The sequence below is a fragment of the Vicugna pacos genome, chromosome 21, assembly GCF_048564905.1.
Source record: "Vicugna pacos chromosome 21, VicPac4, whole genome shotgun sequence".
NCBI classification, from domain to species: Eukaryota; Metazoa; Chordata; class Mammalia; order Artiodactyla; family Camelidae; genus Vicugna; species Vicugna pacos.
This window is the reverse complement of record NC_133007.1, coordinates 28,398,533-28,420,695: the sequence shown is the minus strand read 5'-3', so window position 1 is coordinate 28,420,695 and position 22,163 is coordinate 28,398,533. Positions and strand designations below refer to the sequence as shown.

At 55.1% G+C, this 22,163-nt stretch overlaps 1 protein-coding gene and 1 long non-coding RNA gene across 3 annotated transcripts; one reads left to right on the top strand and one right to left on the bottom strand.

The window, feature by feature from the left end:
• Positions 1-1,248: 1,248 nt before the first annotated feature.
• Positions 1,249-11,034, bottom strand: LOC140688118 (uncharacterized). The gene is made up of 3 exons (XR_012062873.1): positions 10,735-11,034; positions 1,491-1,864; positions 1,249-1,384 (listed from the first exon to the last, which is right to left on the bottom strand). It is a non-coding gene; the product is annotated as an uncharacterized lncRNA (long non-coding RNA).
• Positions 9,946-20,723, top strand: ADAMTSL4 (ADAMTS like 4). Of its 2 annotated transcripts, XM_072946633.1 has the most exons (19): positions 9,946-10,093; positions 11,797-11,920; positions 12,448-12,675; positions 12,894-12,951; positions 13,255-13,598; positions 13,773-14,454; positions 14,689-14,791; positions 15,551-15,687; positions 16,012-16,216; positions 16,429-16,601; positions 16,752-16,863; positions 16,964-17,149; positions 17,340-17,469; positions 17,805-18,009; positions 18,342-18,518; positions 18,847-19,053; positions 19,143-19,322; positions 19,591-19,735; positions 19,886-20,723. In XM_072946633.1, the coding sequence occupies exons 3-19, from the start codon at positions 12,656-12,658 to the stop codon at positions 20,020-20,022; spliced, it is 3,201 nt and encodes a 1,066-aa protein (XP_072802734.1). In that variant the 5' UTR covers positions 9,946-10,093; positions 11,797-11,920; positions 12,448-12,655; the 3' UTR covers positions 20,023-20,723. The 2 variants fall into 2 exon arrangements, with proteins under 2 accessions (XP_072802734.1, XP_031544787.2); XM_031688927.2 differs by lacking the exon at positions 11,797-11,920.
• Positions 20,724-22,163: the final 1,440 nt, after the last annotated feature.

The window sequence follows — 22,163 nt, the reverse complement described above, 5'->3', positions numbered from 1 at the left end:
TGAGAAAAGCATGAGCTCCTCCTGCTGGGGTGCTGGCTGTGAAAACCGACGTGGGGCGTACCAGTGCTCTTCCCTGCCCCAGTGGCTCATAAAGGAGCCAGGAAGGTACTGGGCCGGCGGTCGGGGGACCTGGGTTCTGATTCCAGTTCTGCTTCCAAAGTCAAGCACTTGGTATCATCTCCTGCCTCATTTTGCTCATCTGGTAAATGGAAGTAATGTCTGCCATTCTACCCCTACTTTACAAGGTTTGTGGGGAAAGATCAGATGAAATGTTGAATCTGAAAAGCCCTTGGAGACGTGGAAGCTCTGTGCACGGTGAGGAACTGGGGCCGAGGCGTTCCTCTTACCCTCTGTGGCCTGGTGTTTCCCTTTCTGAGATGAGGATGGGGCCTGAACCCCTCCTCATGCCTCCTAAACAGTCGCCCTCTCTGCGGGCGCCCCTCCTGTGGCAGCAGGCCCCTCCCTGTGGTGGGAGGAAAGCCAGACAGCAGACTGAACTGCCTTCGGGGAGCTGAGGTGGGGCCAGAAAACACAGGCTGCTCAGAAATGGTTTTCCTTCTGATGCTGGTCCTGGGCTGGCAGGCAGCGCTTCAGAGGAGACGCTCGGGGAGCGACCCCCAAATGGCTGTGCACTCTTTAAAGGATGTAATTGAGCACCTACTGTGTACCACACACTGGAAGACTGAGCTTTCAAATGCAAGGCATTTGAGCTCTCAAGGGCAAGGTGGATGCCCTGCTGGCGAGTCGAGGAGTTCCCTGTGCACTGACAGAGGAGCAGAGCCAAGAGACTGTGTGGGCCTGTCTGGGAACATGGAGTGAAAAGAATCAAGTTGGAGCAGCAGCTCAAGCCAGACCAGGCGGCTGGGGAGCCAGGCGCAGTCCCCGACTGAACATGAGGCCACTGATCAGGGACCAACGTGCTTTGCGGCTCCAGGAAGAGCAGTAGGCCCCTTAGAGCCCCAGAAATCTCACCGGGGCCAGTGACCACAGCCAGAGTCCAGGCACATCTGTGCATCTAGGGGTGGGTGACCCTGGGGCTGCGGTCAGAGCCGGGAGATGGTGACCTCCTGCCCAGCCCGCGCTTTCCCGGCAGTGAGCCTCCGCCCTCTCGCTTCTGACGTCAGGGCCTTGGTATGTACAGTCTTTCCTCTTGTCCTGGAACAAGATGCCTGCTGGACTGAGGTACCAGTTCTTTCTCTCACCTTCAGCCGCTCTTGGAGCTTGCTTACCCCAGAAATTAAACATTTCCTTTTCAGTGTGTGTTCCCAGTTCACTGGGGCCACCAGCTTAGTGGACATTTCTAAGCATTTTGTTAATTTCCCGCTCAGCTTCCGCCGCACGAGCAGTGACTGAAATTTTACCATGTCGTCCTCAATGCCAGTGCCTGCAGGGGAAACCAAGAAGTGTAAGGCAAGCGCCTGCTCTTGGGAATTTATAATCTAATTGTTGAAAACTGAATAGCGTAAAGGTGCAGTCTGCCGACAGCCCACCTGCCAGGAGCCGCTGGGATGCGGTGCCAGGTGCAGCTGGAGCGGGAGAGGTCGTGCAGGACCAGCGTCCGTTTGTGGCGGAGGTGGCATTTCAACCGACCTTGAAGGATGAGTGGGACGTCAGGGATGGGAAGAAGGAGAGATGGCATTCCACGGATGCCAGGAGCAAAGTGTCACTCGTTTGCCTTGGTCACTGTCACTGGGATCCATGCAGGCGGGGTGAAGAGCTTAGTCAGGTGGGGCTCTTAGAATGGACGAGGACACAACTATGCGAGGAACGGGAAGTCTTTGAGCTAAGTGGACTGGACGTCACGTCCATGACACGATCTGTGATCTAAGTCTGGGCTTGCCAGAAACTGCCACAGTCTCTTCACCTGTAAAACAAAAGGAGGCGAAAAGGCCTCTGAAGTCTGCTCTGGGATGAGAGGGAGGGAGTAAGGGTGATCGTAGGACTCTGAAGAACAGTCCCAGCAACAGGAGGTGAGAAGTCAGGAGGGAAGGCAGGTCTGGGGAGAGGACTTCAGTTTTAAGTAAATCAAGTGGACCCTTTCATGCCCTTCCTTTGACTGGGTCTGGTCGGAGCTGCCACGGGCTGATCTGTTCCTAGTCTTTCAGGGGCATCCACTGCTTCCCTCCCCTGGGAGAGAGAGACTCTGCTCCGTCAAGGCCAGAGCAAGGAAGAGGAACCGGCCTCTGCTGCAAGAGATCTGTCAGCTTCGCCCTCAGTGAATATTCAAACACCTTCTCCATCACCAGCACAGTCTCTCTAGGAAGCGTGTGGCTGCCAAGTGCTGGCAGGTGAGGGCAGGAAACCCCTAAATTGATAATTAAGTTTCCACTGCCCCAGGGGAAGGGGCATTTGAAACAGAAATGAGGTTGTTAGTGAGAAATGAGTGTGGTTCCTGCATATCTGGGTCGGGGGGGACCCAAATGAGTACCTGGTTCACAGGCACGCTTCCGAGGAGTGGCCCTCACCTATGAGTGTGCATAGAACCCCCGCTGAAGCTCAGGAACAAGAGCACCCAGACTGGGGAACAGGCACCTGTATTTTAATATCCCCTCGGGCAATTGTCAGACACAACCCAGTGAGGGACTCCCGGGCCGAGAGAGCTGCCAGGGCCAGGGATTTGGGCCAGGGGGAGAGGTGGGCAGAGGAGGTCCTGGGAGGCCAGGGGCTCACTCGGAGAGAGACTAAACTGGGGCGTGGAGGATTTCAAACTCAGAGGAGAGGGATGGACAAGGGCATTTCAGGCCAGGAGGCACACAGGCCCCAGCCAGGGGCTGGGCCTGTTTGGGTGGTGAAGCTGGAGGGTGGCGGCTGCCAGAGGGCAAGGCTTTGATTGCCTAGCTAAGAGCTGCCAGGAGCTGGGAAGGCTGTGAGCAAGGAAGACCATTTCCAGCACTGGGAGAAGATATGGTCCCCTGTTTTCCCACGTGGGGCCCTCAAGGTCTCTGAGATGAGCCTGGGCCTCTGGTCAGAGGGGCAAGCCCGCACCGCCTCCTGCACCAACTCATGTTTCCTTCGCAGCGTGTCCTGACTCTTCCATTTCTGACTTCAAGTCCTTGGTATGTATGAAATTCTTGCCTCTCCTTTGGCTGCCCTGCCCGCCTCTCTGGCCGCAGTTTTGAGTTTTGTACCCTGATTTCTACCCTTTTATGTCTGCCTTTTTTAGGCCTTCAGCATAATCTGTCAAGATTAATTTGACACCAAGCTGGCTTTCTCTAGAAAGTCAGGGAGACTTCTAGGCACAAGAGCAAGATTCATGTGGGAGAATTACCATGGCCCCTTCCTTTGTCTAGTCCTGGGGTTATGGTCCTCTGTCCCCAGCTTCTTCCACTAAAGAAAGAAGCCATTTCTTGAGGCTCAGGTGGTAGAAATAACTTGCTGAGATTCCGGCCTGTGGAACCCGGCTCGCCTCCTGGTTTCCTGTTCTGCTCTGAAAGGGATGCCTTCTTCAGACCACAAGTGGGGTCTGCATCACCTCCAGCGCATGCCTCTCTGCACACCTCCGCTCTGCTTGGAGAAATTCTTAATTTACTTCTGGAATTAGGTGAGGGGTTAGAAATTGGGCCCAATTATCTCATGGACCTTTATTCTCTGTAGGAGCCTCTTTGTGGGGGGAGATGGGTTTCTGCCACCTTTCTTACTTGGGACAAAATGCACTACTTCCTGCTCTTAATTCACATCTGCAGTTGATCTTGGAATTGGTCACAGTACCATGTGTGGCCAGTACATTAAGTGCAATTCCAGACTCAAGAACAAAACAATAGGTTGCTCTGTTTTCTCAAAATGCTTGGCGTCCTTAAGCCTCACCCCACTCCCCCCAGGCAGTGCCGGCCCCTCTTTCTGTGGCTCTGGGAAGAAGTCTTCCCAGTGCATCTTGCCCTCAGCAGCTGCTGAACCTGTGCCCGCCCAGAGCACCTCACCTTCTGGTCCAGAGACATCAAGGCACAAGGAGCCTGCCAGGCTGGGAAGACATCACAGAACTCAGTCCTGGTGGTATATCTGCTGCCAGATTTCTTAGTGAGGAAGATAGGTTCTGCTTAGACAGCAACATAATTTATCCCCCCAGTCCCTGGCGCAGAGGCTGGGCCACCATGTCAGCTTCCTACGAGAACACATGCAATACGTGCTGTCGCCGGCAAGACCTTGCTGCGTCTTGCTGGGCTCTGAGGGGACGTCCTCAGCAGAGCGCTGGGCCTTGTGAGGAGACAGGTCTCAGGCTTCAGCCTTGAGTCTTGATCTACGCGGCATGTCAACTAAAATGTAAACCTCTTCATTAATCATAACACTGACTGGCTTTTCTACATGACTTGACAGCTTCACACACACGCTATCATTTTTATTTTGGCTTTTAGGATAACCTGTGAAGTAGATAAACTGGGTACTGTTGTTACTCAAATTTTAGAAATAAGAAGCCTGAAGCTTAGCATGTCCAAGGTCACACAGCTCCGGAATGGCAGAGTTGGGACGGAACCTGGATCAGTGATGGTCTCCCACACTTAATCTCTTTAGGACCCAGTGGCAGCGAGGACAGGACTCTGGGGGCTCCCCAGGCCCTAGGAGCTGAGATGGAGCTGTGGCTTCCTGGGAATGTTCTCCAAGAGCCTAAGAGCAGGGCTGAGTGGAGGCTTGTTTCAGAGGGAGGGGTCCTGGCTAATTGGCCCCTATCCCTGGTGATGGGTACAATTTTTTAAAAAATCTATAAATTGGTTGAGACTATCACAGAGGAAGAATAGCATCTGAAAATCTTCCCAATTTGGCAAATAATATTCTCAAACATTCTGGAGGCCTAATCCAGAAGGTCTAGTTCATGGCCATGTTTCCCAAATATATATGTAAGACATGTACATGAGTTCAAACCACTTAACATAGTTGTCACAGTACTGATGATTTTGTAAACTTAATGGCTGCCAAGGTTATATCTGATCAGTGCATTCAATTCTATAAACATTTACTGAGCACCTCCTGTTTCTCTGGAATGCCGATGGACAGACAGACATAGGGCTCAGGTGGTACTGAGGCAAAGTCTGTCACCAAGGATCCCAGGACCTTCTGGAGAGGCCTTGGAAGATTGAAATATGGAAATCAAATCAAGAGGAATCCTGGCTTTGGGAGTTTCTGACTGAATCTGAAGTCTCCAGAGCAGTAACTGGGAGACCAGGATGCCCCATCCACGTCTTGGTCCTCATCTTTCCAAATGGGTCACATCCTGTTTCTTCACCATTTCGTCATCCGAGAGCCAGCTCCGCCAAAATGGGGCGAGTCAACAACCAGAAAGTCCTGGAACGTGGCCAGAACTGACCGCTTCTCATTCACGGCTCATCCCACAAGCATTTATTAAGTGCCTACTCTGTGCAAGGCGAGGTGGTGGATGCAAAGGCAAACATGGCCAGGGGTCCCCACCCTCTAGGTTCCTTGACGGGAATGGGTCACCATCGGCCATCCTCGTAAGTGTTGTGGGGAGTGAGCTAAGCAGGTCAGTGGTCAGAAGAATGGCATCAGTGAAAGAAAACAGTGCAGGACAACGTGACAGGACACTGGGAATCAACACTGGAGACCAGCCTGGTGTGTAGCGACTGGGACTAGAGCGGCTCTTCTAGAACAAAGGAGCTGAGCAAACCATGATTCCCAGAGGCAGAAAGGCAAACACCAGGCTTTCTGAACATGGGTGCTATGGCCACAGATCAAAAGACAGTTTCACATTCGTTTCCGGGCCCCCCCCACCCCGTGCACACTGGAGTCAGCATCGGCATTATCTTGGAGGGGGACAGCGTCTCACAGGAAACATCAGTTTAAAATGTTAATTCAACACAAATAAAACTTTTTAATTTAGTACCGGGAAAAAAATTATTATGTGAACTCAGCTAAATTTCTCAAAAATTTTGCTTGCACAGCGACATACATAGGTAATAGCTTCTCACTGTCAGGTTTGGGGCAGATTACTGAATTTCTCTTTGTGCCTTGTTTCCAAAGCTGTTAACGACGAGGACTGCACTCAGGAAGTGCTATATACATGTCAGCCATTCTGACGATTACAGCCCTGGGTCAAGCTCAAGGTCAGGGGAATACTCGGCCTATCCCCTCTCTGTCCTTCGTTTTTCCTGTCCCTGGAGATACTTCTGGGTGAACATCTACTTATTGCATAATCTTTTAAGAAATTTCTTTCTCCTCTCAAGATGGTGTCCACAAATTTTATCTGGCACTTTGCACATTGCTGAGGCATAGGAAATTCCTTTCTTTAGACAGTATTTTCAGACCAACAAATCATGGGAGGTGACAGCTGTAGTAAATCTCGTGGGATCTTTGGTCTGCAGCCACATCTTAATGGAAAGGACTATTTCTGACCTTCAGTTCGCGGCTTTACAAATGTCAAAGGCAGACCTTTCCCTCCTCCCAGGCTCCCTTCCCAATCTGCTGTCTTTGGTCACACCTTTTGGTCCTGCAGCTGGCCTCTTGGTTAGTAAGTGAATGCTAATGGGGAGTGACTAGGGGCACTGGAAGGTCTCTGACCTAAAATATCTTCCTCTGCCCCTGTGGGCTGGGCCTCTCTCGTCATCAGCATTGTATTCTGAAGTCTGAGCAAAGGGGCTTCCCCTCCAAATCCATGACTATAAATATGCCTCTGGTTAGAACTGCTTGTCACCAACAGTCCCAAGATAAACCGCCCCATCCGGAGGGGGCATTAACCCATTATCTTCCCAAGCTCTTTAGGAACATGAGACCAGGACTGAGGCTGTTTAAGGAGGCACACACTTGAGGCCTGCAGACAGATCTGAGCAACAGCCATGTTTTGTGGGACATACTTGGTGTCTTCAAGTTGTTCTGGTGACTGGTCCATGTTTTAAATCAAGGTTACTTTATAATGTCTCTTGAAAAATAAAAACTTAAAAATAGAAGCTCTAGCAACATTGTCCCGCATCCTCACAAAATAACAGGAGTCTCAGGTGTTCCCAGCAGCTTACCCACCACCCCATGGGCCTCTGAGCTTCGGTGAAAAAGTTGGAAAGCAAGCTGGGCACCTGGGACTCATTTGTCTGTTCTATAACATTCCATTTCAGATATTTCTGTTAACTCTACAAATACAAAAAACAAAACACAAATACAAAATATGAAAAAATACAGATGACACAAAGTAGCCTTAAGTAGTCCTTGTCTCGAAAGTACTTAGGGATTTATTGAGAAAACAAACTATGGATGTTAAACTTCAAATAAGGATATAATTCTCACATGTTAAAAGCATTTTAGGGGGAGGGTGTAGCTCAGTGGTAGAGTGTGTGCTTAGCATGCACAAGGTCCTGGGTTCAATCCCCAGTACCTCCATTAAGTAATAAACAGGGGGAAGGGTATAGCTCAATTGGTAGAGTGTATGCTCAGCACCCAAGAGGTCCTGGGTTCAATCCCCGGTACCTCCTCCCTGCAGAAATCAAGAAATAAACCTAATTACCTCCCCCTCACAAAAAACAAACAATACAAGCAAAACATGTGCTTTCATTGGCGGGGAGGGCATAGCTCAGTGGTGGAGTGCATGACTGACATAAATAAGGTCCTGGGTTCAATCCCCAGAACCCCCATTAAAGATAAATAAAACCTAATTACCTCCTCCCAAAAAAACAAAAATTAAAAAAAACTAATTGCCTCCCCCCAAAGTAAAAAAATAAGATATTCAATAAATAAAGAAAAATGCTCAATATCACTAATTATCAGAGAAATGCAAGTCAAAACTACAATGAGGTATCACCTCACACCAGTCAGAATGGCTGTCATTCAAAAATCCACAAATGACAAATGCTGGAGAGGCTGTGGAGAAAGAGGAACCCTCCTACACTGCTGGTGGGAATGCAGTTTGGTGCAGCCACTATGGAAAACAGTGTGGAGATTCCTCAAAAGACTAGGGATAGCCTTACCGTATGACCCAGGAATCCCACTCCTGGGCTTGTACCCAAAAGGAACCCTACTTCAGGATGACACCTGCACCCCAATGTTCATAGCAGCACTATTTACAATAGCCAAGACATGGAAACAGCCTAAATGTCCATCAACAGGTGACTTGATAAAGAAGATGTGGTATATTTATACAATGGAATACTACTCAGCCATAAAAACCGACAACATAATGCCATTTGCAGCAATGGATACTCCTGGAGAATGTCATTCTAAGTGAAGTAAGCCAGAAAGAGAAAGAAAAATACCATATGAGATCGCTCATATGTGGAATCTGAAAAACAAAAACAAACAAACAAACAAAAACAAAGCGTAAATACAGGACAGAAATAGACTCATAGACAGAGAATACAGACTTGTGGTTGCCAGGGGGGTGGAGGGTGGGAAGGGATAGACTGGGATTTCAAAATTGTAGAATAGATAAACAAGATTAAACTGTATAGCACAGGGAAATATACACAAAACGTTATGGTAGCTCACAGAGAAAAAAATGTGACAATGAGTGTGTATATGTCCATGAATGACTGAAAAATTGTGCTGAACACTGGAATTTGACACAACATTGTAAAATGATTATAAATCAATAAAAATGTTAAAAAAAGAAAGAAAGAAAGAGAAAGAAAGAAAGAAAGAAAGGCATTTTATATTTTCCTTTCCCTCATCTCTTCCAGATAACATTTGCTTCCGTGAGTCCAGTACTTACCTCCCCAGACTGTCTGTCTCCAACTAGACCCAGCTCCCTGAGGCAGGAGACTGTTTCTGTGTCCTAGGCACCAGCGCAGAAAGTGCTCAAGAAATGTTGGGTGGGCACATCAGAGACCCTGTTATTGGGTGGGGATGCAGGACAAGGTTGTGTAGGACACATTTTTATGCATTCGATGCAGGACAGCTATTTTTAAGTTTTTGTTTTTCAAGAGAAATTATAAAATATCCTCTTTTAAAAATATTGACGGGTCACTGAAAAAAAAAAAGCTTTAAAATAGATTAGACCTAACAATACACGACCGTGGTTTGTGAATAAATGGCAAACAAAACTCAAAAAATAGTAATGACCAATTATTATCTAGTCTAGGTCAGCCCTACACACACACACACACACACACATAATTTATTTTTTAGCATACATACTTGTGGTTAAAAAGTGAAACAACGTATAAACATAGAGTAAAAACCAAAAGCCTGTTGTTTTTTTTTTTCCTCACCCAACCCCGCAACTCCTCCCCAGGTGTCGCCTCCAATTCCGAGTTTGGCGTGTATTCTTCCAGAAATGAATGGACAGACATATCTCTAAACCTATTCATATATATATCAGATTAACCCCACTTTACAGATGAGGAAACTGCATCACAGAAAGGTTTAAGTATTCATCCAGGACCACATTGCTGACAAATACTAAGCTGAGATTCAAATCCAGATCGTCTGACTCCTATGTCAGCGCATTCCTTCCGCTCTGCCCCGTGTGTAAAATTTTATGGATGAAGAAACCGAGGCTCATAGAGGTCCCTGAGCTGTCAGAACCACATGTTCACAGCCTAACTTGGGAGAGGCAGAGATGGCTGGGCTCGCAGGAGAGGCTGCCTGGAGGAGAAGGCCTCGACGATGCGGATCTGGGGTCGGGCGGGACCGTCTCCGCCCAGCAACGCCCAGATGTGGGGCCCGGCGCTCGCCCACGCCGCTCGGGTTCAGGAGCCACCCAGCCCCGTGGCGCCCCTCGCGGCCGCCCCGCCTGGGCAGCGCAGCGCTTGCACCGCCCACTCGGAGCCGGTCGGGAGGCCGGGGTCCTGGAGTCGCGAGCCCAGCCGGGCCAGGGGACAGTGCCCGGGAGCGGCGGCCGCCTCCGAACCCGGCCGGGACCCCCTCGGCTTCGCCCGCCACCCCACCCCCGAGCCGTCGGCGGGCGCCGGGCGGCGGTGGCCCTGGAGAGCCGGGGTTCGGGGTGGGCTGCCCCGACCCGGGGGCCGCCGAGGGGCGCGGGCTGGGCGCGTGGCGGGCGGGCGGGCGGGCGGAGCCGGGGCGGGGCGGGGGCGGAGCCCCGGCCGGAGGCGGCAGTGTCCGGAGCGCGGCTCACGGGCCGCAGTGGCCGCCGCGGAGAGAGGCTGTCTCGAGAGAGCGCCCGGGTGCAGAGGGGTTAACGGGCCGCCGGGGCCGCGCAGAGCAGGTACAGACCCTCCCTGGGATCCCCGGCCCCGGCCGCCCTCTCTCCCAGGTCCCGTTAGACCACCCGCCCTGCGCATCCGCGCCGCCCCGGTTCCCTGCGCCCTGCGGTCTTGCCCCAGCCACGACCCCGGCCCCAGCTCTTACAGCCTTAGAAGATCTTCCAGTCCCTGGGGTCGAATTCCTGGGGAGGGGGTTCTGATCCCTTGGAACTCTGGCCCCATCACCCAGGCGGAGAATCAGCCAAAATTCCTACTAAGTCACATAGTAAAGTTGGAAAACATACCCAGGACCTCCCGGCACGCGCCCGGCGCCTCCTGCCCTCTCCCTCTTCTAGCAGGGTGCTCCTGGAGGAAGTGTTCTCCACCCCCCCGCCCCCGTCACCCTCCTCGGTCCTGGAGTTGGGGGACAGTGATTCTGGGAGGCATGCAGTTGGGTGCCCTTGATCCTGCTCAGCCTGCCGACTCTAAAGGAAGGACACCTGTTGGGATGGGCCTCCAGGACGCAGGAGGGCACCAGGAGGACCAAGGAGTTTTCACCCAGGATAGGGATTCTCCCGCCAGCCCTGAAACTTGCGGTCCAGCTCCCTGCCTCCTGCACCACTCATTCCCCAAAAGTGGGTCCCTCTAGGGGTCAAGGGGTTACCTCTGCCCAAGTCTCTCCTCCTCGATCTTCACTGGCCAGTGTGGAGGTGTGGCCAGGAGGAGCCCAGGTTTGTCCAGGCGAGTGTCAGCCTGGCCCAAGAGTGACCACTTCTGACCTCTCCTTTCCTCACCCTGGGCAGTGAGACACACCAGATGAGGAACATGAAAAGGGGTGAAAAGCACAAATGTGTGCCTGTTTCCACAGTGGGGAGGGTGTCGGCCCCCTGCCCAGCTGTGCAGGGGGTGGGGTGGGACTTTTCCAGAGAGGGAGCCAGGCCTGGCCCTGGCCCCAGGAGCTCACGTCACCCCACCCCCCACCCACCACTTCTCCAGGGAACTGCCAAAGCCAAACCCAGCTCAGGACAGGATTATGTGTACTGGGTAGACCCATGGAGAGAGACAGCAAGATACAGACCAGGGGTAGCAGAGAGAAGCAGAGGCAGAGAGGGAGTGGAGAGGGGACCCAGTGGCAACTTCTTGTCTGCCTTTGGGCAGACAGTGACCATCATCCTCTCTTTCCTTTCAAACTCCAATAACAGAGTCAGGCAGAGGGCTGAAGGTTTGGGTGGAACAATGGCCCTTCTCTGGAGCCCCTACCCGTCCCCCTATCAGGGTGGAGTGGCTGACCTCAGTGGACAGCCCAGCCAGGAGAGGAGCAGCCATCAGCAACCCCTTCCCAACCCCAAGGAGCTGAGGAGACGCTGAGGCTCAGGCTCAACCACCGTGATCCCTCCTTCAGCATCCCAAGTCCTGAGGTCCCAGGGAGGGGAGTGGGGCTGAGAGTTGCCACCCCCAAGCACATTCCTGCCCTTCCCTCTGTCATTTTCCTGCCTCTGAGCTGGCCCACCTCGGCATTAGCTCCTTGGATTCCTCTCCCGGGTGCCTTTCAGATCCAACAGAAACATTTTTTTTTTCCTGGAAAGCAGAACTAAGAGCAGCATGAGGACTAGGGGTGGAAAGGGCTCATCGTGAGCAGGAAGGAGCTGGGGGGCAACGGGGAGCGGTGGGAGAGTCAGACTGAGACCAGGAGAGGGTTCCAAGCTCTGCTTCCCTGATGATGAAGGCTAGACTTCAGGATGGACTTCCCAGCTCTTGAGAAGATAGACCCATGCGTGACTGGGGAGCAACGGCATCTCTAGCTGCATCTCCCCTTTCCGGTTCCCCAGCCCATCGGAGTCTCGCCTGAAGTAAGCTCTCAATGATCCAATGCTGGACGCTGGCCCCTAGGGGGAGGTTAAATCTCAGTGGGAAAAATCACCTGCTTCTCTAGAGATTAAATCATCAGCCATTTTAGTTTATCCCTTGGCTGAAAAGTTTGAGGCAAGGATGTGCCTGTGTGTTCCAGAAGGAGGTTCTCTAAGAAGGGAAGAAACAGCTGGGAGGCAGGTAGGAAACAGAAAGCCTAGGGGGCTTCCTGTCAGCTCCTCAGACGGGTTTGGGGGGAGTGTCTGGCAAGTCCTCACTGAGTCTCCCTCTTCAGCTTTCCAGGACCTCTGGGAGGGCTGGAGGGGGAGCCAGATGAAAACCATCTTAAGAAAGATGTGTGTGCCTGAGTGGCCTAGACACAGTCTGAAGTGAGGACTTGGAAGAGCTGAGAGGTTCCTACCACTGAGGGGAGGGGTCTGAGCCTGAGTCTGGAGGCTGAGGTCAGACCCCCCACCCTCCAGCCTGGGCGGATGGACAGAGCTGTTTTCCTTCTCCCTCTCACCCTTAGGATCTTAAAGGGGTGGGCCAGCCTTCCCCACCCCTCCATCCTCACTCTGAGATGTCCTTCTGAGGCGTCATCCCAACCCTCAGCTTTCTGGAGACTGGACCAGACTTCTGCCCTGCAGAGCGCACCCACTTCCAAGCCCAGATGCCTGAGTAGAGTGTTTACTTCCGGTCCCCTCCTCCCTCACCCCGGAGCAATCAAGGGAGGAGCGATGGAGAACTGGGCAGGCAGGTAAGCGACGGGGCGGCCTGGGTGAGCGATGGCTCTGTCTCCATCTCTGGAAGTGAGGGAAAGATCTCTGGGTGGGGCTGGGGGAAGTGGTGAGTAATTTCTGCTTTCTGAGAAGCTGGCATCAGGACGTGGGGAGCCTGCTGGGGGTGAGGGTTGTTTCGGAACGCGTAGCACTTCCTCTGGCTCCTGACACCTTCACTCCCGCCTTTGGTTTGCAGGCTCTGGTTGTGTCTGGTGATGCTTCTGTCCCTCCCCGAGCTCTGCCTGGATCAGGAGGTGAGCCAGGAACTACAGGCTCTGATCCCTTCATCTCCCCACACCCCACCCCCGGCCCCGATCTCCAGACCATGACTGCATTTTCTTCAGCCTCTGATAAGCCGGGTGCCCTTTCTCTCACACGTGGCCCTTCCAGCCTCCCCAACACCCTACCTCCTTGCCAAATACCTTCAAGTCCCACCTCTGCTACTGAATGTAACCTTGGCCCAGTAACAGCTGCCCCAAGCCTCAAGCTTTGGACTAGATACTGCACAGTTCCCTCGAAAATCATTCTAATTTTGCCTGAACTTTTTGTCTACTTAGGTGTTGTCTGGACACACTCTTCAGGCATCCCCCGAGGAGAGCCAGGCACCTGAGGGTGTCTGGGGTCCTTGGGACCAGTGGGCTTCTTGCTCCCAGCCCTGCGGGGTCGGGGTGCAGCGCAGGAGCCGGACCTGTCAGCTCCCTACAATTCAACTGCCCCTCCCACCCCGGCCCCCACGACATCCAGAAGCCCGGATCCATCGGGGTCAGGGCCTCAGACCCCAGACCTCCCGGGAAACCCTTCCCCTGTACAAGCCACCGCCTCGGGGAAGGGGTGGCCCCCTTCGAGGTCCCGCTTCCCAGTTAGGGAGAGAGGAGGCCCAGGAGATTCAAGGAACCAGGAGGTGAGGGGTGGGGTAGGGGCGGGGCCTTGGGCAAGGGGCGGGGCTTGGGATGAAGGAAAGGGGAGTCAAGGATCCAGGGCTTAGAAAGGCTTATCTTTGGTGCTGGAAGTAGACAGGGGAGGCAGGGTCAGAGGTGGCCAGCGCTGTGACCCCTTGTCTGCAACACTTCCACAGGTCCCGGGTTCGAGACCCCATCAAGCCAGGAATGTTTGGTTATGGGAGAGTGCCCTTTGCTTTGCCGCTCCATAGGAACCGCAGACATCCCCGGAGACCACCCAGATCCGAGCCCTCGAAGACCTCAGATCTTCCACCCCTGACTCCAAGAGCAGAGCCTTTCTCCGCAAACCACACCCCACCGACTGAGCTTCCTCCTATGGAAGCGTCTGCCCACACCCTGTCCCCTTCAGCAGAGCCCTCAAGTCCCGAAGCTGCTCAGGCAGAGGTGCCGCCTAGAACCAGGGCTGCCCCTACACGGCCGCACCCCAGCGCCCAGGCCTCTGGCACCGAGCCCTCCGGGTCCCCCCCAGCCCCAGGAGAAGGCGGCTCCCTTCACGTGTCCTCTCAGCCACGAAGACCGAGTTCCCAGGGCTGGGCCAGCCCCCGGCTGGCAGAGAGACCCCCTGATCCCTTCCTTTCTGCCCCTCGGAGCCGAGGGCAGCAGAGCCGGGAGCACTGGAGACCTGGGGGGAGTCTTCACGGGTCCCTGATGGAGCCCGCCCCTCCCCACCCAGATGGCTGGTTGCCTCTGCTGAGGGCTGGCCCCCACTCCAGCTCCCTCTGGAGCCTCTTCGCTCCCAGTAGCCCTGTCCCAAGATGTTCCGGGGAGAGTGAGCAGCTGAGAGCCTGCATCCAAGCGGTGAGTTCTTTCTTGGACACTGCCCCCTCTCCGGACTTCCAACAATGCTTCCCTGACCCTGAGTATGGGTCCTCAGTCTGTCAGATCTGGACCCGAGGGAGAAGGGCCTTGGCACCCCACCTCCTCAGACGCTCTTCTGCAGACCTGCCCTTCCTCCCTTCCCCCCAAATCCAGCCCTGACCCACACCCCCATTTTCCTCCCCAGCTTTGACTCCTCTGTATCCCCCACCTCAGCCCTGCCCCCCTGAGCAGCCAGACCCCCGGGCCCTGCAGTGTGCAGCCTTTGACTCCCAGGAGTTCATGGGCCAGCTGTACCAATGGGAGCCCTTCACAGAAGGTGAGGTTTCTAGCCTGTTCCCCAGACAAGGGGGCTAGGGTTGGGGGGTGATGGGGAGGGAGACATCCAGCCCCTCTTTGTCTCCTCTGTAGGCCCTTGTACTTCTCCTGAGTCATATTTTCTTTCTTATTTCCCAGGACTGGGGTAAAGAGACAGAACAGGCCCAGAAAGGGGAGGGGGTTTCAGGCAGGGTCCCAGCTGTCAGGTGGTAGTGGATGATCAGCAGAGGGGCCAGGCTGGGAGAGGGATGTATCCAGAGGTGCCCTGGGCTGACTTCCTCTGGGAAGAAGTCTGTTGTAGCAATTGAGATAGACAAGACAGGAGAGGGGCGCCGTCAGAGAGATCCTGTCCCTCGATGACAGCCGGGTGGGGGTGCGCCATGGATCCTGGGTGGTGGTGTGTCACTTTCTCCCAGGTTACTACCATTTGATTTTAGCCCCGTGTCATCTAGATACCAAGACAACCCCTCGTGGGCTCTGAACTCACATGATCATGGTTTCAAGTATCTCTCCTTTCTCAGAGTTCCCACCTTCTTTTATGATCTCAGTCACCTCTTTGACACCACCCAACTTCTGTGTGACCTTCAAACTAACTTTTCAAAGGACAGAATTTCTATTTTCCCTCCAACCACAGTGATCTAGGCCACCCAGGATGCCCCACTGCTGATATAAGCCAAGCTCCTCTCAGAGCCCTGGGGTCTTTCCCAGTTACCCTTCCACCAGGGACCCCAGCTAACCACCCTTTTACCCTGCCTCTTAGTTCAGGGTTCCCAACTCTGTGAGCTGAACTGTCGTCCCCGTGGCTTCCGCTTCTATGTCCGTCACACCGAAAAGGTCCAGGACGGGACCCTGTGTCAGCCTGGAGCCCTAGACCTCTGCGTGGCTGGACGCTGTCTGGTGAGGGGGGAGGGGTGCGCGCGCACACACACACACACACACACACACACACACACAGAGTCTCCTTGCTCATGATCACGACGACAAAATACCAGATGGAGGCTGCAAAAGGAAAGTTCTTACCTGCCAAGCAGTGAACTGCAAGAAGGAGCCCCTCAGGCCCATCCAAGCTTCCTGAGGCTGGCTGGGGGGGGGGGGGCTAATGAAGAACCAGTGTCACTTTTAGTGCAGAGGTCAAGAGCTGAAGTCTCCTAGGAGGACCAGGCGGGGCTGTGAGGTGGTGCCTGGCTCTGGCAGCCCCTGCCTCACTCCACTTTCCCCCAGAGCCCTGGCTGCGATGGGATCCTCGGCTCTGGCAGGCGTCCAGATGGCTGTGGAGTCTGTGGGGGTGATGATTCTACCTGTCGCCTCGTCTCAGGGAACCTCACTGACCGGGGCGGCCCTCTGGGCTATCAGAAGATCCTGCTGATTCCTGCTGGAGCCTCACGGCTCCAGATTGCCCAGCTCCGGCCCAGCTCCAACTACCTTGGTAAATCCCCAGGTTTTCCATTCGATTCCTGGTCTGTTGGTTCTGCCCTTCACACCCCTATTAAGCACAGCAGACAGGCCACCAGGGGTGAAGTCAGAAGGAAGCTGGGAGAGCGAGGGGTATCTGGGGCTCTGTGCGGTTAGGGAAGTGGGAAGTGGTGGGAGATGGGGACGGTATGACTAAGCTCGCATGTCCTGATCTGCCGCCTCCAGCACTTCGAGGCCCTGGGGGCCGGTCCATCATCAACGGAAACTGGGCTGTGGATCCCCCTGGGTCCTACACGGCCGGCGGGACCGTCTTCCGGTATAACCGTCCTCCTCGAGAGGAGGGCACAGGGGAGAGCCTGTCCGCCGAAGGCCCCACGACCCAGCCTGTGGATGTCTACGTGAGCCTGGGGCCTGGCCTGGGGAAGCTGCCCTGCTCAGGGGAGGCCTTTCCTCTGCGGGGAAAGCTGTGGGTCTCAAGATGGGTAGAAGGCTAGTGGATGCCCCCTGGCCACCTCCAAACATTCATTACCTTCTCATTTTCTCCCCAGATGATCTTTCAGGAGGAAAACCCAGGTGTTTTTTATCAGTATGTCATCTCTTCACCTCCTCCAAACCTTGAGAACCCCACCCCAGAGCCCCAGACCCCCCAACTCCAGCCTGGTAAGACTCTGATCCTCAGATCTAGAAGGAGGGGCAGGCTGAGGGGGGAGCGCAAGGCAGTAGGGATGCATCTGATTTGTCTGCTCAACTCCCTGCACAGAGATTTTGAGGGTGGAGCCCCCACCTGCTTCAGCAGCCCGCCCTGCCCGGACCCCAGGCACCCTCCAGCGTCAGGTGCGGATCCCCCAGATGCCTGCCCCACCTCCTCTCAGGACACCCCTGGGGTCTCCGGTCGGATATTGGAAACGGGTGGGACACTCTGAATGCTCGGCATCCTGTGGAAAAGGTGAGACTTCGCACAGCAACCTGTATTCCTAGCACTCGTAGCCCAAATTCCCAGCTTGCCACCAGTCCCATACTCTGGATCGTGGGTCCACACCTTGACTCTGCCAGATCAGACTTCAGTGCCCAGGACCCCACTGACATTGGACTTCGAGCCATCCCGCCTCTCCTGGCTTCCCTTTCATCCCCTTCAGGTGTTTGGCGCCCCATCTTCCTCTGCATTTCTCGTGAGTCAGGAGAGGAACTGGATGAACGCAGCTGTGCTGTGGGCACCAGGCCCCCAGCCTCCCAGGAACCCTGCCACGGCCCCCCGTGCCCACCATAGTGAGTGTGACCCACGGGGAGGGTGAGGGTCCTGGGAACACCGGGGAAGTGCATCCTCGCGCCCTTAGGATCTCACCTGGACTCTGCACTCAGTACAAGATCTCCCGGCTACAGAGAGATGTTATTCTATTAGAAAGGCTGACATTCCATAAACAGGAGAAAATCCTGCCAACCTGAGCCCCACAAAGGATCCCAGACTCCAAATGCTAAATATGCCCACTCTCCTCTGAGGGGCCCTCACCCCCAGGCTGCCCTCCCTCTCCCCCAACATGGCAGCCCCCTACATCTGCTCTGTTTGGCCATCTGTCTCTTCCCTGCCCTGCCCACTCCCACAGCTGGGAGGCCGGCGAGTGGACATCCTGCAGCCGCTCCTGTGGCCCTGGCACCCAGCACCGTCAGCTACGCTGCCGCCAGGAGTTTGGGGGTGGCGGCTCCTCAGTGCCTCCCGAGCGCTGTGGACACCTCCCCCGGCCCAACATCACCCAGCCCTGCCAGCTGCGCCTCTGTGGCCACTGGGAGGTTCGTTCCCCCTGGAGCCAGGTGAGTGGAACTGAGCAAGGAGGTGCTCGGATGGGGAGGGTCCTAGAGGAGAGGACACCAGTGATCTAGAGCAGGGGTTTTTCCAACTCTGTTTTAATCAGCAGGAACTTTTTACAAATGAGATCTCATATAGAACCTCCATCTGTAAGTCAGATAAGGGACTGAACCAGGGATTAGGGGCTCAGAGCACCATACTCAGCCTGCTCCTCAGCCCACAAAGCCCTGTAACAGCTGAGCCAGAGATCAAAGGCAGATCCTGGTTCCAAAGCCACAGGGCTGGATGCTGGGGGAAGCCTGGGAGGCCCAGACCCCGATGCCCCTCGTTCCCTCAGTGTTCTGTGCGGTGCGGCCGTGGCCAGAGGAGCCGCCAGGTCCGCTGTGTCGGCAACAACGGTGATGAAGTGAGCGAGCAGGAGTGCGCCTCAGGCCCCCCGCGGCCCCCCAGTCGAGAGGCCTGTGACATGGGGCCCTGCACCACGGCCTGGTTCCACAGTGACTGGAGCTCCAAGGTGGGTCCCACACCCGCTTAGCCAAATCCCACACCCCTGGTGCCCCTGACCCAGGACAACCTCTCGGAGCCTTTCTGACCCAGTTCAATAAACATTCATTGAGCCCGTACCTGCTGTATGCGAGACAGCTGGGAACTGGGAGATAAGTGAGAAAAACTTCCATTAAAGTCCTGGACCCCTGCCTGGCAAAGCTTCCCGGTATCTGGCTGGTACCCCAGGGGCACTCCCTAATGCCCAGGTCCAGGGAGTGTCTGTCCTCAGCTCCCTCCTCTTCCCCTACTTGTCACCAGCAGCCTCCCTTCACCCAGCCCTCTCTGCTTCTCGACAGTGCTCAGCTGAGTGTGGGACGGGGATCCAGCGACGTTCTGTTGTCTGCCTGGGGAGTGGGGAGGCCCGTGGGGTGGGCCCAGAGGAATCAGGAGTCGGAACCGGTGAGCAGACCTGTGCCCCCGGAAGCCGTCCCCCTGACATGCGGGCCTGCAGTCTGGGGCCCTGTGAGATGACGTGGTGCTGGTACACGGGGCCCTGGGCCGAGGTGAGCTGAGGGCCTGGGAGGGGGCCTGCCGGTGGGATTCCTTGTGGGGAGGTGGGAGTAATCTCTGTTCTCCCCTCCCTCCGCGTCAGTGCTCCTCCGAATGTGGCTCTGGCACTCGGCGCAGAGACATCATCTGTGTGTCCAAACTGGGGGCTGAGTTCAATGTGACTTCTCCTAGCAACTGTTCCCACCTGCCCAGGCCCCCTGCCCTGCAGCCCTGTCAGGGGCAGGACTGCCAGGACCGGTGGTTTTCTACACCCTGGAGCCCGGTGAGTCCCTGGCCCCCTTGCCCGGCTCAGCGCGGACTCCCGGGGAGGGAGGGCTTCTCTCCTCGTTCCTCCCCCTGGGCCCCAGGCTAAGGCCAGCTGCAGTTGAACTTGCCCTGCCTCCTCACTTGGAGGACAGGTGGGCCCTCTCCCTGTGGGGCTTCATAATGCTCTGGGAGAGCCCCCCCACCTCCTTTCAGAGGAGAAGGCCTAGGTTCAGGAGGATCCCGGCCACAGCAAAGAGCTGATTTGATAACTGGGGTCTCCCCAGTGTTCTCGCTCCTGCCAGGGAGGCGTGCAGACGAGGGAGGTCCAATGCCTGACCGCCAACCAGACCCTCAGCATACGATGCCCTCTTCACCTGCGGCCCTCCAGGAAACGATCCTGTAACAGCCAACCCTGCAGCCAGCGCCCTGGTAAAGAGCTCCATCTCCCCAACCTCCAGTAGACTGGAGTTTGCTGAAGTGTGGGTGGAGATTAGGAAGGATGAGTGGGAGTGGGCAGCACACCTCCAGCGGGATAGATCTTGGTGCTGTCGCGTGCCCACTGGCCTCCTCTGTCCCCAGATGATCAATGCAAGGACAGCTCTCCACACTGCCCCCTGGTGGTGCAGGCCCGGCTCTGCGTCTACCCCTACTACACAGCCACCTGTTGCCGCTCTTGCGCCCACGTCCTGGAGCGGTCTCCGCCGGAGCCCGCCTGAAATGGGTCCGGGAGACCCTCTCCTCAAGGATTTCTCATGCCACCATCAGTCACCATCAATCAGCCTAACTTGTACCCTCTAGCTCTCCAGCCTGTCCTGGTCTCACTAGGGACGTCCCCCAGTGTGGTCGAGGGTGGCGAGATGACTGACAGTGATTGTGTGGTGGTGTGATGGTGTGTGCACCTGCCTCCAAATGTGTATCTGGGCCTGTGTGGATGTGTCTGCGCTCGGACATCTGTATCACTTCCCCAAAAGAAGTTAAACAGACAGAGAAGAAATGGAGAGGGGACGATGCCTGTTTCCCTGAGACTTCTAGGCTGAGAGGAAAGCAGGTTTGTAGCCTTTGGGGAATCCAAGCTACTCAGAGTCTGGCCTCTCCATCAGTCCCAACTTTGTGTCCTAAACCTCGTTTTTCCTGTTCAGGCCTCCCATCTTCTAAAGCACCCTTTTGTCTCTGAGCCCTTCTCCCCTTGCCTAGTCTCTCTATCCCTCCCTCTCATAGTTAGCTAGGGATGGGGGTCAGCCGTGGCCAAGCCTGCCTTTCCCCAGGAAGAGACTATCCCTCCGGAGCAGGGACCCGCTGGGCAGAGGCTGGAAAACGGAAAGGTTAGAATAAGAAAGCCTAGCCCCTGCTCCCACTCCCCACCTCCTAAAATGGTTCCCAACTAATTTATTTTTTATTAAAGATGATTATGACAAATGAGAAACAGGCTCTTTATTGTCTTCATGGGAACTCAGCCATCCGGGCCACCTGAGCAAGCACTGTGAGGTCAGAATGAAGGGTGGGAAGGGAAACAGCACTTAGAACCCAGGTGGAGAGAGTCTGGGCCCAGAAAGGCTAATGAGTGAGAGCCAGTCACCTGAGATCAGGAGCCTTGGTCAGGAGAGGATCCTGGCTGATTGCAGGCCCTGCAGGTTGGTCATCGACCACTAGAGGTCACCACTTCTCCCAGTTTAAGTATGGAGTTGAGCACTTGGGTCTGGAGTGGAGGAAAACACTGCATGGCCTCTGGTGGATTTCTTGGTAGGGTGAGTCTTTCTGTAAATTTTCTTGGAATCTAGTAGCACTTATTTCCATTTGGGGCTGAGCTGGCTTTTCAGGGGTCCTTTTTCCTGTTCCCTTTCTGTGGCCCTGCCTTTCTGCCTTCCCCACCTTTTCTTCTATTACCCACTTCCCTATTAAGCTCTTGGTTTATTGCTTTTCATAGGGTGGGAGGAAAGGAAATGGTTTCCCCCACCCCTACCCCTTCCCTCAGCAGGAATGGCTGGAAGGGGGAGCCTGGCCTGGCTCTAGGGGACCCAGGGGTGGAGCCAAGGGTGGAGCCAAGGCAGTACTGGATGTCCTGCCAAAGACATTCCTCTTCGATGTCTCACCCTAATTTCCCTCCTCCCTCCCCGCCCATGTCAACTTTCAAGGTAAATAGCTTGCTAGAGGTGGCGTGAGAGCAGGCAGCCTTCTGCGTAACACAGATCCTCTCCCTGACCCCTGCAAGTCTAAGGTCTCAGTCCAGGTCTCCACTTGTGGGAACCAGACTTCCCAGGGGTCCCGGTGCCTAGGAAGCGGGGGCAGTGCAACAGAACCAAACTCCCTTCCCCATCCCTGCACCACCACCAGTCTGGCCGAGCAAGACCGTGAGTAAGGGCCTACAGAAACAGCTGAACTCAGTGACTGCTGTTTCCTGAGCGCACACACCCCCCCAGGCGCTGGGAAGGCCCCCAGAGCTCCCCGAGGAGACGGGACTCCTCCTGCACGTCATACTGCTGCTTTGGAGCTTAGGCTGTCTCTGGGTCAGAAGCGGCTGAGAAGGAAGACTCTGGACAACATCTTGGGAGGAGAGTGGGTGAGGAAGGCGGCAAAAGAGAACGAAGGGAGAGGAAAATGAAAACGAGTCCAGGGTGGGGAGTGAGGAAGGGGGTACAAGGGAAGCCCAGTCTCGGTGTCTCCACTCAGTCTAAAGAGAGAGTGTCGCAGGTGTTCTCTCTGGTGAACCTCTAAGGGGATCAAGATGTGGGGGGACCAGGGAAGTGGGACCTGAGCCAGCCCTTTAGATACTGAGGGCTGAAGGCGGAGTCCCGAGACCTCAGGAGGGTGGTGCTGAGTAGCTGGGGCCCTCCCAGCGATTCCTGGAAGCTGAAGGCTG